At 40.6% G+C, this 15177-nt stretch overlaps 1 protein-coding gene across 1 annotated transcript in view; it reads left to right on the top strand.

Moving 5' to 3' along the window:
- Nucleotides 1–15177, top strand: part of LOC127581617 (CUB and sushi domain-containing protein 1-like) — a 1418367-nt gene that overhangs the window by 1325333 nt on the left and 77857 nt on the right. The window contains 5 exon segments of the mRNA XM_052036133.1: nucleotides 2491–2664; nucleotides 3236–3409; nucleotides 6026–6199; nucleotides 6290–6478; nucleotides 9583–9756. Of these exon segments, the coding sequence (XP_051892093.1) occupies nucleotides 2491–2664; nucleotides 3236–3409; nucleotides 6026–6199; nucleotides 6290–6478; nucleotides 9583–9756 (885 nt within the window).

Genomic DNA, 15177 nt, shown 5'->3' with positions numbered 1-15177 from the left:
TCCATCGCAAAGGACCCTCACCATCCGGGATATGCCCTCTTCTCATTACTACCATCAGGGAGGAGGTGGAGGAGCCTGAAGACCCACACTCAACAATTCAGAAGCAGCTTCTTCCCCTCTGCTATAGATTTCTGAACAGTGCATAAACCCATGAACACTACCTCATTTTTCCTTTTTTTTGCACTATTTATTTATTTTTGTAATTTATGGTAACTTTATGTCTTTACACTGTATTGCTGCCACAAAACAATAAAATTCATGTCATCTAAGTCAGTGATAATAAATCTGATTCTGGTTTGGTAGGTTAATTGGTCACTGTCAATTGCCCCTATTATGTAAGGTGAGTGGTAGAATCTGGTGGGGGGGGGGGGAGTTGAAGAGAATGTGAAGAGAATAAAGAAATAGAATTAATGTAGGGATAGTATAAAATGCATGGTTGATGGTGTAGGTTTGATGAGCCAAAGGACCTGTTTCAATGCTGTATCTCTCTGTGACTCTATAATTCATAACATTTAAAAACAACAATTTGGCGCTATTGACTTCAGTTGATTTATGAAGTCCTTTCATTTACTGTTGATCTTTTATTGTTTTTTTTCCAAATATTGACCGTTGATCACATTAGAGGACACTCTGTTTGAGGAGGAGTGACTGATGCTGACTATGCAAGGGAGCATATTGATTTGGTTATTTGCAGCTTTGCTTATTGACCATACCCCTACTCATATTGACCTAGTTCTCTTGCAAGGTCAGTCTCAGAAGCCTCCCTCATCTAATTCCATCATCATGTCAATTGTATATCTTCTTCAGACTGCACAGTGGTGAAGCAGGTAGCGGTGCTGCGTCACACCTCCACTGATCCAGGTTCAATCCTGGTCTCCAATGCCATCTATGTGGGGTTTGGATTTTTCCCCTGCGTCCGCATTTGTTTCCCCCAAGTGTCCAGTTTACTCCCATGCTCCATAGATGTGCGGGTTGGTAGGTTAATTAGTTACCATAACTACCGCAACTGTAGGCAGGTAGGTGGTAGGAGAATGGGGGTGAAGTCAAATGGCATGTGAGAGATAATCGATTGCAGGGAATAACTAAACAGATTGAACACTCTGGAGAGCCAGCATAGACTTGATGGGCCAAATGGCTGCCTCCTCTGTCATAAGTAAATCAGAGAATAATATGAGAAAAATATTTCAGTGGAGGTTTCAACAAAGATTAAAAAGAGAGAGAATTTTTAAAATTAAATTTAATTGCTTTAACAGTTAGAAACTCCCAAGCCACGATTTATGATCTGCTATACTACTCATAGAGAAAACAATATGTTATCGGGGATGAAGATGAATCCAGTTAATTTATAACAACCTTCAAAATGTTTTGAAATTCCTGAACTATTTTACACATTTGTTAGGATTTAAAATAATCAATTGTTTGATGTGTTAAATAGCAGGAGAAATAAGGCATCTCTGTGCTGGATAGTGTATTGTTATTTGAAACAAGTCATGCATTATTATCAGAGATGGTGCAGACAGTTGACATTTACTGAAAAAAAACCCTGCCTTTTGATCTCAGGTTTGTAAATTCCATAGGTACCGAGGCCAACCCATGTTTCCTTTCGAGTATCCGTACATATCACATTACCTCAGAGCTGGTTTGCATCTTTGCTGTTTGGATGATAATCACTCTTGTTCACTGTTCAATCCTCTAGAAATTAATGGGATGAAGGTTGGATCGCTGATCTTCTCTGCCATGTTACTAGCTGGATTGCTGACATGAAAAATTACCCCCATGTATAAATTTAAATATCATCTCATTTGTAATTTATCTCTGGACTTGACTGGCACAATCACCCTTGGCTGACCTCCGGTTTCTGTCTTCTGTAAAACTGACCTCATCCAAAATGTTCATGCTTTTGCTCGAACCACCACTGAGACCTATTCATCCATCATTAAAAGAGAAAAGCTGGAAATCCATAGCTAACTGGGCAGCACCTGCTGCCAGAGAAATATGTAGTGTCTGTGCTTGAGAGTCTTTCATCAGAAAGGCAGGTTTTAAGATGCAGAGTAAATGGAGGGAAGAAGAGAACAAATGGAAATGTAGGGATGGATTGTACATGGTCAATTGATGGCATGTGTGGGGCAGCTGGTTGAACTACGGCCCTCATGTCCCCATCGACGGGGTTCAATCCTGAGCTCAGGTACTATCTATGTGGAGTTGACCTATTTTCCCTATGATCATGTGGGTTCCTTCAGGTGCTCTGATTTCCTCCCATATTCCAAAGATGTGTGGGTTGGAAGGTTAATTGGCCATCGTAAATTGTCCCTGGTGTGTAGGTGAGTGCTGGAATGCGGGTGAATTAAATGAGATTACTGTGGGATTGGTATAAATCAATGCTTGATGTTCAGTGTGGATGTTGTGGGCCAGAGAACCTGTTTCTGTGCTGCATGACTCTGTGAGTCCAAGAATTGTTAAAACTAATCATTTAATCTTGTAACTTTACAGTAATCTCATGTGGAGAACTAGGATTTCCAGCACATGGTAATAAGATTGGGACATTAACTACGTATGCGGCAACAGCCATCTTTTCCTGTAACACTGGATACACGATGGTAGGATCCCGGGTACGGGAATGCCAAGCCAACGGGCTGTGGAGTGGAATGGAAGTAAATTGTCTTGGTCAGTATTTGGAGATCTGTATATAAATGTTTGGCGCATGAAAAATTCTGCAAGCTGTGTGCTATAAAGTTGTGTTGTCCTATTTATTTATATCAAGTTTAATTTTAGTCTCTCAAAATTTTAAGTAAATACCACTGAAACACAGCTTAATACCTGCTCTTGCAATTTTGCTTTACATAATAGGCGAATGCAACTAGTTCCAAGATCAAGCTGATGAGTTGCCATCAATAGCTTTGGAAGCTTCTTGCTGTTATTTCACTGAATTCATATTGTGTGTGTGCTTTGGTACAATACTTGGGGTTAATTTTGTTCCCTAACTGTACCAGCTTGACCAATGCTATAATTTTAATGGCTAGTTGCTAAATTAACTGACCTGAGTCAATACATCACAAAATTATAACATCACATCTTGAATGTACTGATAATAACTAACATACTCAAAAGAATATAAAATCCCTTCATTTAAATGGGTTTAAGAACAGTTACTATTTCTTGTCCTTTCTGAATTCTTCCCTGAAGTTGAAATCAATCGAGCCATAAATCTTACTGAATGAAGCTTCTTTGGTTTTAGCTGGTCACTGTGGGATGCCCAAGTCCATTGTCAATGGTCAGATAATTGGAGAGAATTTCAGCTACCGTGGGACAGTGGTGTACCAGTGCAACCCAGGCTTTCGCCTGATTGGAACTTCAGTTCGAATTTGCCAGCAGGATCACAAGTGGTCAGGCAGATCACCTGTATGCGTGCGTAAGTATTGCTTGACTTAGTTATCAATGAAGGAGAGAAAATGACTCTGGTGAAGGTTATGGTTTATTTGCTATAATTCCAGACAATATATGTCAAATATTTTTTACTCACTTCATTTGGTGCCTGTTTTCAATTCTTGGTTAACCAAAAATGTTTTCTCATAAAATGGTCAATGGGTAGGGTGATGGTTAGCAAATGAAATCATTGTTTAAGATTTGGTAGATGGATAAATATGCCCCTGGAGACTTGGTACTTCTGCCTACAAGATTAGCCTTCTGGTGATCACTCATCCCAAGGGTTTCCAGTTCTCTCTTTAACATAAGCATCAATGAACATTTTGGGCATTACCCCTTCAAAGAAAATTTCTGTTGGACTTTGGGCACAACATGTTGCATATTGCTTATGTCTGTGGCCAAAAATAAACTGCCAGTTCTTTTCCTGAAACTGGACTTAGGTGATTGTTGGTCATTCACCCAATCTCATCAGAGAGTGTCGGTGAGACATTGAAGTTCAGTATTTATTGGAAGACAGATTGTGAAGTCCATATGTTGCTGCATGTGTTGTTTGGGGAGTAACATGATTTGGGTTTGGCAGAAGAGGTATTGGAGAGGACCAGCGATTGGTAGGCTGGGGGGACAATAGTCACATACTGCAGGGGACCAGCATGGGGTGTGGTGTCAGGTGGGAGACTGGGAGGGGCCGGTAGTCAGTGCATGGTGTAATGATCGGGGAGGAAGTTCTTGATGCTTGCATTTGAATCAGGGAGGATAAGTTGTTTGTTTGGGCTTTGAGCAACACTTTGGGTCTTCCAGTTCAGCAGTGTGCAGGCAAGGCGATGTTGTCCCAGGAATATCTATTCATGTCTTCCCACAGGAAAACTTGGTTCACGATCCCCTGCAATGCTTTAACATCCCATGTCCCTAAGGTAGAAGTCGCTGCAGCTTTGCGTGAATGACTCTTGCCAGGATGTGTGTGGTTAAATGTTACCAGTGATACAAAATGACCAAGGAAGCTTTAATTGCATAATACTGAAATAACCAGGGATTATTCATGAGTGTGAAACAAATTTTAATCCTTAACGGTTAAAATTTAATCCCAAAGATAGAGGTACATTTTTCCTCAAATTTATGACTCCCTCCTTACCGCCTAGTATCACTATGCACTAAAACTGAGCGAGAGAAAATGGGTATTGTTTGCTGCCTGGTTGCTATCAATCCCACTGAGTAAGTGCTTGGTCCCTTGCAGCAGCAGTGAAGTAAAGATTGCTTCTCCTTCTGTCCTTGTCTCCTCTCTGGCATTCCCAATTGGTTTTTCCTCATCATGACACAGCTGGTCTCTTATCCTTCGAGTATGGTGAATCACTCATGCTATTAGATTCAACAGCATACTTGCTTCAGCTTAAATTTTTAACAATTGAAGATGCATTTTCGTGTACCATTTGAAACAGAATATTAACATTGGCAGTTTGTTTTGGACTATATGGATTTTGAAGGCCTTAATTCCTCAGAATGGATTATGTTCGCAATACCCAGTGGAGCAATAATACATAAAATTGAAAAACAAGTAGGATAACACATGGATTTGAATAATCTTTTAATGTCTGGTAAGTCAAATGCAGGTTTCTAGAATCGGTTTGATGGTGTTGCTTTTTTTAAGCCATAGTTCAGTCCTTCGTAATAGGCAGAATAATGCTTCATTGATCCTGGTAAGTTTTTAAGAGTTCTTTTACTCATTCTGAACATGTATTGATGGAGCTTGGGCTATGAACCTTTTTTGCATTGATGGCACATGGAAGTAGTTTACTATCACAAATGAGACTCAATGCATTGGGAATAAACAGATGATTCACTGCCAGCTGGCGGTCTACACTTTTTACTAAATTAATGGTGACAATTCACTCCCTGTCGGTGCTAACCAATCTGTTTTGTTTTATGATATTAGCTCTTGCCCGATATACATAAAATTCATACTGAGTTTACGATGCTGTGCACTTTGAGCATTTTACTGTGTCCATTGCCAGGATTATCTTATAAAATTATATTCCTCATAGTGCAAAAATTGGGTATTGTACCCAATTTCTTGTAATGCTGCATTATCAGGTGAAACTTTGTGCCAGAAATACAGTTTCTAACAGCAGAATGTGAGTTACAAATTGACCATTTCCTGGTATCTGATTCAATACCTTGTGTACAGTGTATTTCAGGGGATATGGTTAAATTATTGGGTATTGGTTGTTTATTCACTCACCTGATCCCAGCAAATTGACTCCTCTCTACATTTCTGAATATAGAGGAATCAGTATCATCAATGCCTGGGATAACCACGGGCATTTTATATAGTTATACTATATCAATAATATATGCTTCCTGCAGGAAATTGTCACTGTGGTAGGCATCTCTCTGGAAGCTATGTGAGTGTCCTAAATATTATTCAGACTGGCTAGACTTCCTACGGTGTATATTAGGCCCCTTATCTGAGATACATGTATTTATATATTGTTAATTTCAAACAAGATCTGTCATAATTTTGACTGCACTGGTTGAATTTCACTATATTAGAGTTTTGTAGAATGATCATATGTTACTGAATGACTGTTATGCTGTTTACCTTTTCCAGCTATTACATGTGGTCACCCTGGTAATCCAGCAAATGGAATAACTCACGGAACTCAATTTAACCTGAATGATATGGTTAGGTTTACCTGTAACCCGGGTTACTTACTGCATGGATCCATTAGCTCCCAGTGCCAATCTAACGGGCAGTGGAGCAATTCACTTCCTACATGTAAAGGTACAAACTCTAGCTATTAATCAGTTGCAAAGATTTTGATATGTAGAAGGATGGTGTATGGACTCTGAATATATTCTTACTTTCTTGTAGTTGTTAACTGTTCAGATCCTGCACATGTAGAAAATGGAATTCGCAGAGTACAATTGAACATCGCCCAGCGGTTCAGTTATGGCAGCAGTGTCTCGTATGAGTGCAATGCCGGATACTACCTGTTGGGATCAGATGTGCTGACATGTCAAGGCGATGGGTCCTGGGATAAATCACTCCCGAAGTGCCTCTGTAAGTGAAGATAGCACTTTTAAATAATTGTGTTATCATGCTGGAAAGAGAATCATTTAATCCTATTGTATAATTTATTTTAACAGAAGTTAAGAAATTACGCAATAAAGCCAGAAATGATCACCATTTCATTGAGCATAAAAGAAATGTGAATTACCCAGAAATAAAATCGTAAACCAACATAGTCAGAAATACAAGGTACTGGAATGCTGTGGAGAACAAGTTAACATGTTAAGCAGATCACTCAGTGGAATTTATTGAATGCAATTGTACTTAATGACCTGAAGAATCTATATAATTCAGGAAGGAAAAGTCAAAAATGAAATGAATCTCTTTTTTCAGTTAAACAAAATGTGAAAGTTCAAGAATTTCTGGGCAGCAATCAGTTTCAGCTATTGTTTTGTGAGGATTTAAAATAGTAAATAAGCACACCCTTTTTAATGGTAGAGTTTGGATCCAGTACACTTTGGTGACACAAGAGGAGTACTTTCAAGCAGTGATTGCAATAGTAGTGACAAGTGACTGGCAACCGAGTTAAGAGGGCTTAATTGCTGCACTCATGCTGTTATTATGGTCAGCACTGAAAGAACAGCACTCACTCACTTCCAAAAGACGATGCTGGTATTGCTGACATTAGCTTCCACATTTTTCATTTAACCATGTGGGTGCAACTGCCAGAAGTCACTGTCAGTTTTACAGTGTAATGATGGGGAGCACTGACAGTTTGGCCATCATTACAATCGAAAATCCCAGCCTGTTGTGATTGCTGGTCTGAGCATACCCTGATCATTGTATGAGTGCTACAAAACCTTAGCTTGTAGTTACTGGGTACAAGTTACTATGGAAACAGCCACTGGAACACTGCTGTTGGAATTTTCAGACAATTGTGGTTGTTAGCAAAGGCTTGCAGTTGGAATGTATTGGTATTGGTATTTTATCATACATAAGTGAAATAACTTCTGTAACCTATTTGAAATAACTATTTATCTTACAATGCTGAGTGACACTGGTGGATAATGTATTTTGCCAGTGAATGTCATGTTGTAAACATTTACCCCACAATCTTTGGTGCAATTATATCATGAGATACACAAAGTCATTGAGTAAAACTCACCCACCGGGACATGGGAATATTTTAGTTCATTGCACAGACCTAATCATTCTCAGCACTTTGACAAAATGAAATGATGACAATCATCTCCAACTCCATGGTTTATAAGGAATGATCTGGATTGCAGTTTACTTTAAAAATATAATGACAGAGATGATTAAAAATGATCAGTTTCTCAAGGCTGTCTCTTGCTGCTCATGACATTGTCTTGATGTCAGAGCTTAATAGACACCAAAGAAACAGAGAATATACAGCCTACGAACAAGATGTACCACAAGCATTTAACAAAAGTAGTGCAGCACAGTGGCTCAGGTAGTAGAGTTGCTTCCTCACAGCTCCAGAGACCCATGTTCTGTCCCGATCTCTGTTGCTGTCTGTGTATTGGATATTTTCCCTGTGATCCCTTGGACTTCTTTTGTGTCCTCTGTTTCTTACCCCCACATTTTGCAGCTTGGCAGGTTAATTGGCCACCATTAAATGTCTCTAGTGTGGTGGTGAATGTTAGAATCTCAAGGGATTGATGGGAATGTGTGGAGAACAAAATAAGATTAATATAAACTGGTGCTTGACAGTTGCCATGGTCGCTGTGGATGAAGAGCCTGTTTCTGTGCTGTATCACTATAACGCTAAGACCCAAAAATGATCATCTCTTGCAGCCATCCAGTAGATATGATTGATTATTTAAATAGCACCTAAACTTCTCTGTACAGATAGCAGCTACCATTCTTTTTTTTGTCAGTACCTTCACGTATTTATGCGAAGTTAATCACTTTGTAATCAATGTTGGAAATTTTAATCAGATCAGACACTATCTAAGAGAAAGAAATGAAGTTAACCTTATGGTTTGTTGACCTTTTCTCAGGTTAGGAAAGCATCAGAGATGTACCAGACTTTTACTAAGTACAGAAGCAGGGAAGAAAGATCAGAAAGGAAGCTCTGTGATTTGGTGGAAGGGAGGTGTAATTAACTTCAAAAGGGCTGATACTCCAAGGCAAAACAGGGTGACACTGAGATAGGTAAAGAAATAAATCATCTGTAGCATTTTGTTTTTGCAGTTTGCAGTAACTTGTGCCTCTCCCTGTTTCAGTAACAGCACAATATACATCCTGTGGCAGAATAGGTTGGTCCAGTGTGTAAATGGTGAGCGCCTGCAGTCTCTTCTTCCTTGCCTGTTGTTACCTGCAGTGGCAACTTGGTCCCTGAAGCCAGTAAGGCCCAACAGAGCATTTGGTTTTCCTGCAGAAATGCAGACCCACCTTCAGAACGTGCAGCGGCATCAAGTTAAACCATGCCTCACAATTAGCAAGACTCCTTTCAAAAGACTTTCAACATCTCTGATCTAAACAGACACTAAAAAAAATTTAAAACTGTTAAAATGAAGCATATATTTAATATTTTAAAAAAATTAGTTATTAATAAACAGACTTAAAGCAATTAAACTCATTTCAGCATGTTTACATTAAGAATTAAATACAATAGTTAATTAAATGAAAAATTGAAGAACCTCAGGAGAGATCCTTTCAACTTAAGTGAATTATTTTGCTGAATTTGTGCCATGTTTGGGCTCAGCTCTCTCAGCATATTACTGGGAAACTGGTGCAATGTCAGAGTGCAGTCAGAAAGACAGCAAGAAGTTTGCGACCTCCACATTTACACGTGGCCTTCAGAAGTGAATCAGAGTCATAGAGTTTTACAGCACAGAAACTTGCCCTTTGGTTCAACTCATCCATGCCAACCAACGTGCCTTCCATGAGCTATTTCCATTTTCCCGCATTTGTTCGACATCCCTCTAAACTTTTCCTATCCAGATTGTCAGTCTACCCCTCCCATATCACAATTATCTTTCAGCGCAATCTCTTCTGTCTGTAATTGTGCTCAGAACACGATCCATCTTGTATGTTGCGGTCACCTGTTTATTGTGCTGTTTCTTAATTAATTAAAATATGAATTTTAATTTAAAATATGTATTTTCCATTGCTCCTTTCTGTCCTAGTGGTGCTCTGTGGTCATCCTGGCTTCCCACCTGGTGCAGAACTGTACGGTGACCTATTTACAGTAGGCTCCACAGTACGATACCAGTGCACCCGAAGAAGGCAGCTGATTGGAAATAGCACTCGTGTTTGCCAACCGGATGGACATTGGAGTGGATCGTTACCACACTGCTCAGGTAAACCTTCCCCCTCAACACATAGGGTTCTGAAAGTGATAGCCCAATATCTATCAACCACCAGGTAAAACTGATGCAGTGTTCATTTGCAAGAATGATGAATGATTTTTATATGACATTAAATAAGTATTATATTTATATCTCATTTTTAAAATGATTGATGTAAGTTCAACTGCACTCTGAAAGACATGCAGTTGTAATAGAACTACAACTATAGTGATTGCTGGCCTCTGCTTCCAAATTCAATTGTGACCAAGGCTTGAGGCCTCAGTCACAAGTTAATGGCCGGTACATACTGTCATCAGTGGTTATCTGGTGTTGCCTACTTGTATTGGGGGTTGGGAGGGTGGTGACAGGAGGGAAGGGATGTTAGACAGTGTTCAGTGTTGATTATAGTTGGGCGTGGAAGACATTAGTGCGGGGGTGGTGTTACATGAGGCTGAGGAGGCTGGTGGGTATGATTGAATGCAGGGGTGGTGGTGGGATTGGTGTATCTGGAATGGTCACCAACACCAAGACGTGAGAGATGTGCCGTACTGGATGGAGTGGGAGACTGTTGGTAATGTAACAAAGCAGGAGGATTGCAAGACTGGAAGGTACCTGGCTTTGGAGAGAGGAGGACATGAGACTGGATGGTTGTTAGGAAGGCAAGAATGGACTGAGGTTTCAGCTAAGTTTTTATTTACCTGCAAGTTTTCCAGTTCAGTGATGTTTGGTATTGGTTTTGGTAAGAACAGTTGTTTCAAGAGTGCTCAACAACAGGTGCCCCCAGGACAATCTGGGCAAGTTTCTCCACAGTGGTCCCAGAGGAACTTTGAACCGGGAATAACAGCATTCTGTCGTGTGGAAATTGCTTTGGTATCGTTAGGGAGTGCTGCAAACTGGTGCCTGGGAGATCTTCACAATTGCCATAATATGGCCCAGAAATAGACAGAGTGTACAACTGATTTATTCCATGCTAAATTGATTTTCAGTCGCATAGCACTGATGAAAACAGCACTTTGCAATCTAACTTCCAGATTAGTAAACCACTGCAAGACACTTTACAGGAGCATTATTAGATACCATTTCACATTAGGCCATCAAAAGAAAAATGAGGGTAAATGGCCAAACATTTCATTAAAGGGACAGGTTTTCAGGGGTGTCCAAGGAAGAGGGGGAGGGGAGGGCTTGGAACTTGAGCAGCTACACATCTGGTTGCGAGACTCCCAAGATGGAAGAACACCAATATTGGTATTGGTTTATTATTGTCACTTTTACCCAAGGTACAGTGAAAAACTTATCTTGCATACCATTCGTACAGGTCAATTCATTACACAGTGCATTGAGGTAGTACAGAGTGCATTGAGGTAGTACAGGGTAAAAACAATAGCAGAATACAGAGTAAAGTTTCACGGCTATAGAGAAGTGCATTGCAGGTAGACAATAACGTGCAAGGTCAAACAAGGTAGATTGTGAGGTCAAGAGTCCATCTCATCGTATAAGGGAACTGTTCAATAGTCTTATCACTGTGGGATAGAAGCTGTCCTTGAGCCTGTTGGTATGTGCCCTCAGGCTCCTGTATCTTCTGCCTGATGGGAGAGGAGAGAAGAGAGAATGACCTGGGTGGGTGGGGTCTTTGATTATGCTGGCTGCTTCACCAAGGCAGCGAGAGGTATAGACAAGAGTCCATGGAGGGAAAGCTGGTTTCCATGATGTGCTGGGCTGTGTTCACAACTCTCTACAGTTTCTTGCAGTCCTGGGCAGAGCAGTTGCCATACCAAGCCGTGATGCATTCTGATAGGGTGTTTTCTATGGTCCATTGATTAAAAATTGGAGAGTGTCAAAGGGGACATGCCAAATTTCTTTCGCCTCCTGAGGAAGTAAAGGCTCTGGTGAGCTTTCTCGGCCATGGCGTTGACATGATTGGACCAGGACAGGCTGCCTGTGATGTTCACTCCGAGGAACTTGAAGCTCTCAATCCTCTCGACCACAGCACCATTGATGTAGACAGGTGCATGTACACCACCCCCTTTCCTGAAGTCAATGACCAGCTCTTTTGTTTTGCTGACATTGAGGGAAAGGTTATTGTCATGACACTATGTCACTGAGCTCTCTATCTCCTTCCTGTATTCCGACTCATCGTTATTTGAGATACGTCCTGCTATGGTGCTTTCATCTGCAAACTTGTAGATGGAGTTCGAGCAGAATCTGGCCACGCAGTCATGAGTGTATAGGGAGTACAATAGAGGGCTGAGGATGCAGCCTTGTGGGGCACCAGTGTTGTGAATAATCATGCCAGAGGTGTTGCTGCCTATCCTCACTGATTGCGGTCTGTTGATCAGAAAGTCAAGGATCCAGTTGCAGAGGGAGGTGTTGAGTCCCAGATCTTGGAGTTTGATGATGAGTTCGCTTGGAGTTATAGTATTGAAGGTGGAGATGTAGTCAATTAACAATCATCTAACGTAGGTGTCTTTACTGTCCAGATGCTCCAGAGCTGAGTATAGGGCCAGGGAGATGGCGTCCACTGTAGACCTGTTTCAGTGTTAGGTGAATTGCAGTGGGTCGAGGTTGCCTGGGAGGCTGGAGTTGATGTGTGCCATGACCAGCCTCTCGAAGCACTTCATGATGGTGGATATCAGAGCCACTGGTCGATAGTGATTAAGGCACGTTACCTTGTTTTTCTTCGGTACCCAGATGAGAGTGGTCTTCTTAAAACAGGTGGGAAACTCAGAGTGAAGCAGGGAGAGGTTAAATATGTCTACAAGTACCCCCGCCAGCTGATCAGCACAAGATCTGAGCACATGGCCAGGGACACCACCCAGGCCAGATGCTTTCCTTGGGTTCACTCTCCGGAAGGCTGATCTTATGTCCCCGACAGTGACCACGGGTTCAGTTGCATTGGCGTCTGTCAGGGTGGGTGGTGACAATCCACTTCCCTTCTGTTCAAAACGCACATAGAATGCGTTAAGCTCGTCAGGAAGGGATGCACTGTTGTAAATTGTAAAGGATGGTGCAGGTTGCAGAGATTAAGGGGCTGATGCAGAATAAAATGCAGATTTTGCCTGTTTAAACCTTGCTTAGCTGCTCTGGTTAAGTGCAAAAAGAGAAGTATCTCCAAATACAGACAGGGAAGAAATGATAAATGAATTGCATTAAAATTCCTGGAGATAATATTTGACACATGGAGAATCTGTCTTCGTGAAATATGAATCAAAGCTGTGCTGTACTGATACAATGTGGTTCATTCCTATTTATCTGACTGAAGCTTGGAGTATGAGGAGGGCACCAACATGACAAAATATTTACTTAAGTATAGTAAGAATGGAACGGGATATGTTTTTCAGTTATAGTAAGAGAAACAAATTGAGGAATAGTGGGCTTAGGTGAGGTCTACCAGTCCTCAAGATGACTATTATTTCCCCTTGTTTTTTTTTAACAAGAAGATGGGTAATACAGAACCTTCAAAGGGAACTAAATAGTGTGGGAGTGAGATGTTATTGTTCCTGCATTTGTACCACATTGATTGCAGAGTAACAGCGCATACACAAAATAATCAGATCTCATTGACCCAGTCCCTCCTGTCGGAATTGCCATCCATTGTCTCCATATGCCTGCACTTAACTGCTCTGGAAAGGGAGTGCTAATCTCCCCGGCCTGAAGAATCCTGGATTATGGGCAGATGGCAAGGCTTCTGGCAGCTCAGTGAGGAAGGCCTGCCCCTGAAATGCACTTGACAGCTGGCAAAGCCCCTTGCCCAGCTGTTTGCGGGCTGCACGAGTGAGAGGAATTTGGAATGGTATATTAAGTGTCTCTGCCTTTGGCTCCCAAACCTTAGCTCAACAACCCACAGTGAAATGAATGGAATCTCAAATCCCCCAACAGGTCTGACTCGGCGCAGAATCCAAGAAGTGATTCACTGTTGCAGACGTAGAATCTCAGCAGGACTGTTGAACTCCATGGGGAGTCAACCACCTGAGAGAACTGAACAGATTTTAATATCCTGAATCTGTCCAGGACTTGTTAGGAAGTCTAGTTTAATGGCTAAACCCGAGCAATTTCATTTGGCATTAGCCAGTGAGATCCCACCCATGGTGAATGAATGTAAGGGATTGGAGCAAGTCAGAAACTCTGGTCCAGTGTGAGTACATGAATCTCTCACTCTAACATTATCCCTGCACCAGCGATGTACAATTGTCCATACAGCAGGACAAATAAAGATGTAGTAGCATAAGAAATAGCCAGAGTAAATCATGGAGACAAATCTGTTAAAATACAATGCACTCTGCAACACGCAGATGTGATATAACAAGAGAACAGAAAAAAAAACCCTCTTTGAACGAAGAAAATAAAATCTGAATATTTTGGCTATCTTTCCTAATTTATTAACAATCTGCTCTTTATGAACAGACTTGCTTCAGGTGTTGCTTTAAAATCTTTCATAGTTTAAACTGCAAATGTGAATTAAATTATTCAGTCAGCAACTGCACAAGAAGAAAATTATCAGTATGTACGACATGCCTGCACTTATTTTCTTGCTCATAACAATTATTCCTAACTACCCTGGAGAGAATACAATCAAAACAAACAAAAACATGAATTTTCCATGAGTTCTAATCACAAATATTAAACTTTATTATCCTGATTTTGTTTTATAAGTGCTTCGCCAAGAACAACAAACTTTTGCAAGAAGCATATTCTTACTTGTTATCTTTTGTTCCATCCTGCAGTTGCAAACTGGGGAAGAGGGAGCATCGTAAAGTCAGAAGGGCCACCATTATAAAATGAAATTGTTCTCATTCCATGTTTATAATGAGAGGATGGGGGAGTGATGGGGATGGGAAGAGCTACTGCATAGTGGGAGCCAGAGAAAAAAAATTCTCTCAATGGGGCACAGCAAAAAAAATACTTGGAGACCTTTAAGTCATCTACATATTCATTACAGCGGGCTCTTTTGTTGGAGATCGTGACAGAAATGCAGAAATTCATCCTTTCCTGTTTGCGCACACACTTGTGCATTGTGCATGTCCAACATACAATGGAGGTCAAATTTCTACCCCAGTGGGTAAGAATTTTGACTCTTAAATCTTGGTTCAAATCTAACTCACTTTCCACTCTACAATGAAGACTTCACATTATGTTTAGACAGTTAAAATCCTGTGTCCAAAATAATACCCTTGATTTATCTCTAATTCTTGGTGACACATATGGGGAATTGTACATTTCCTCATGAAAAATAAACAGGAATGTTTGTTCCTGGGTTAAGGGATGAAGTTTTACTACTGGTAGTGTAAAGGGAGATTTAACTTGTCTCTTGAGAATTCAAAGCTAAGTGTACTTGTTGTTCCTAATTTCATTGGAGCACTAATTATAGAAGAGAAAAAAAAACCCATTCTCAAAAATTTCCATACTAGAATTACATTGGAGGATTAATTAGTGTAG

The sequence above is a fragment of the Pristis pectinata genome, chromosome 22 (assembly GCF_009764475.1).
Source record: "Pristis pectinata isolate sPriPec2 chromosome 22, sPriPec2.1.pri, whole genome shotgun sequence".
Classification (NCBI taxonomy): Eukaryota; Metazoa; Chordata; class Chondrichthyes; order Rhinopristiformes; family Pristidae; genus Pristis; species Pristis pectinata.
The sequence above is the reverse complement of the archived record's forward strand: the minus strand, read 5'-3'. Positions and strand labels throughout refer to the sequence as shown.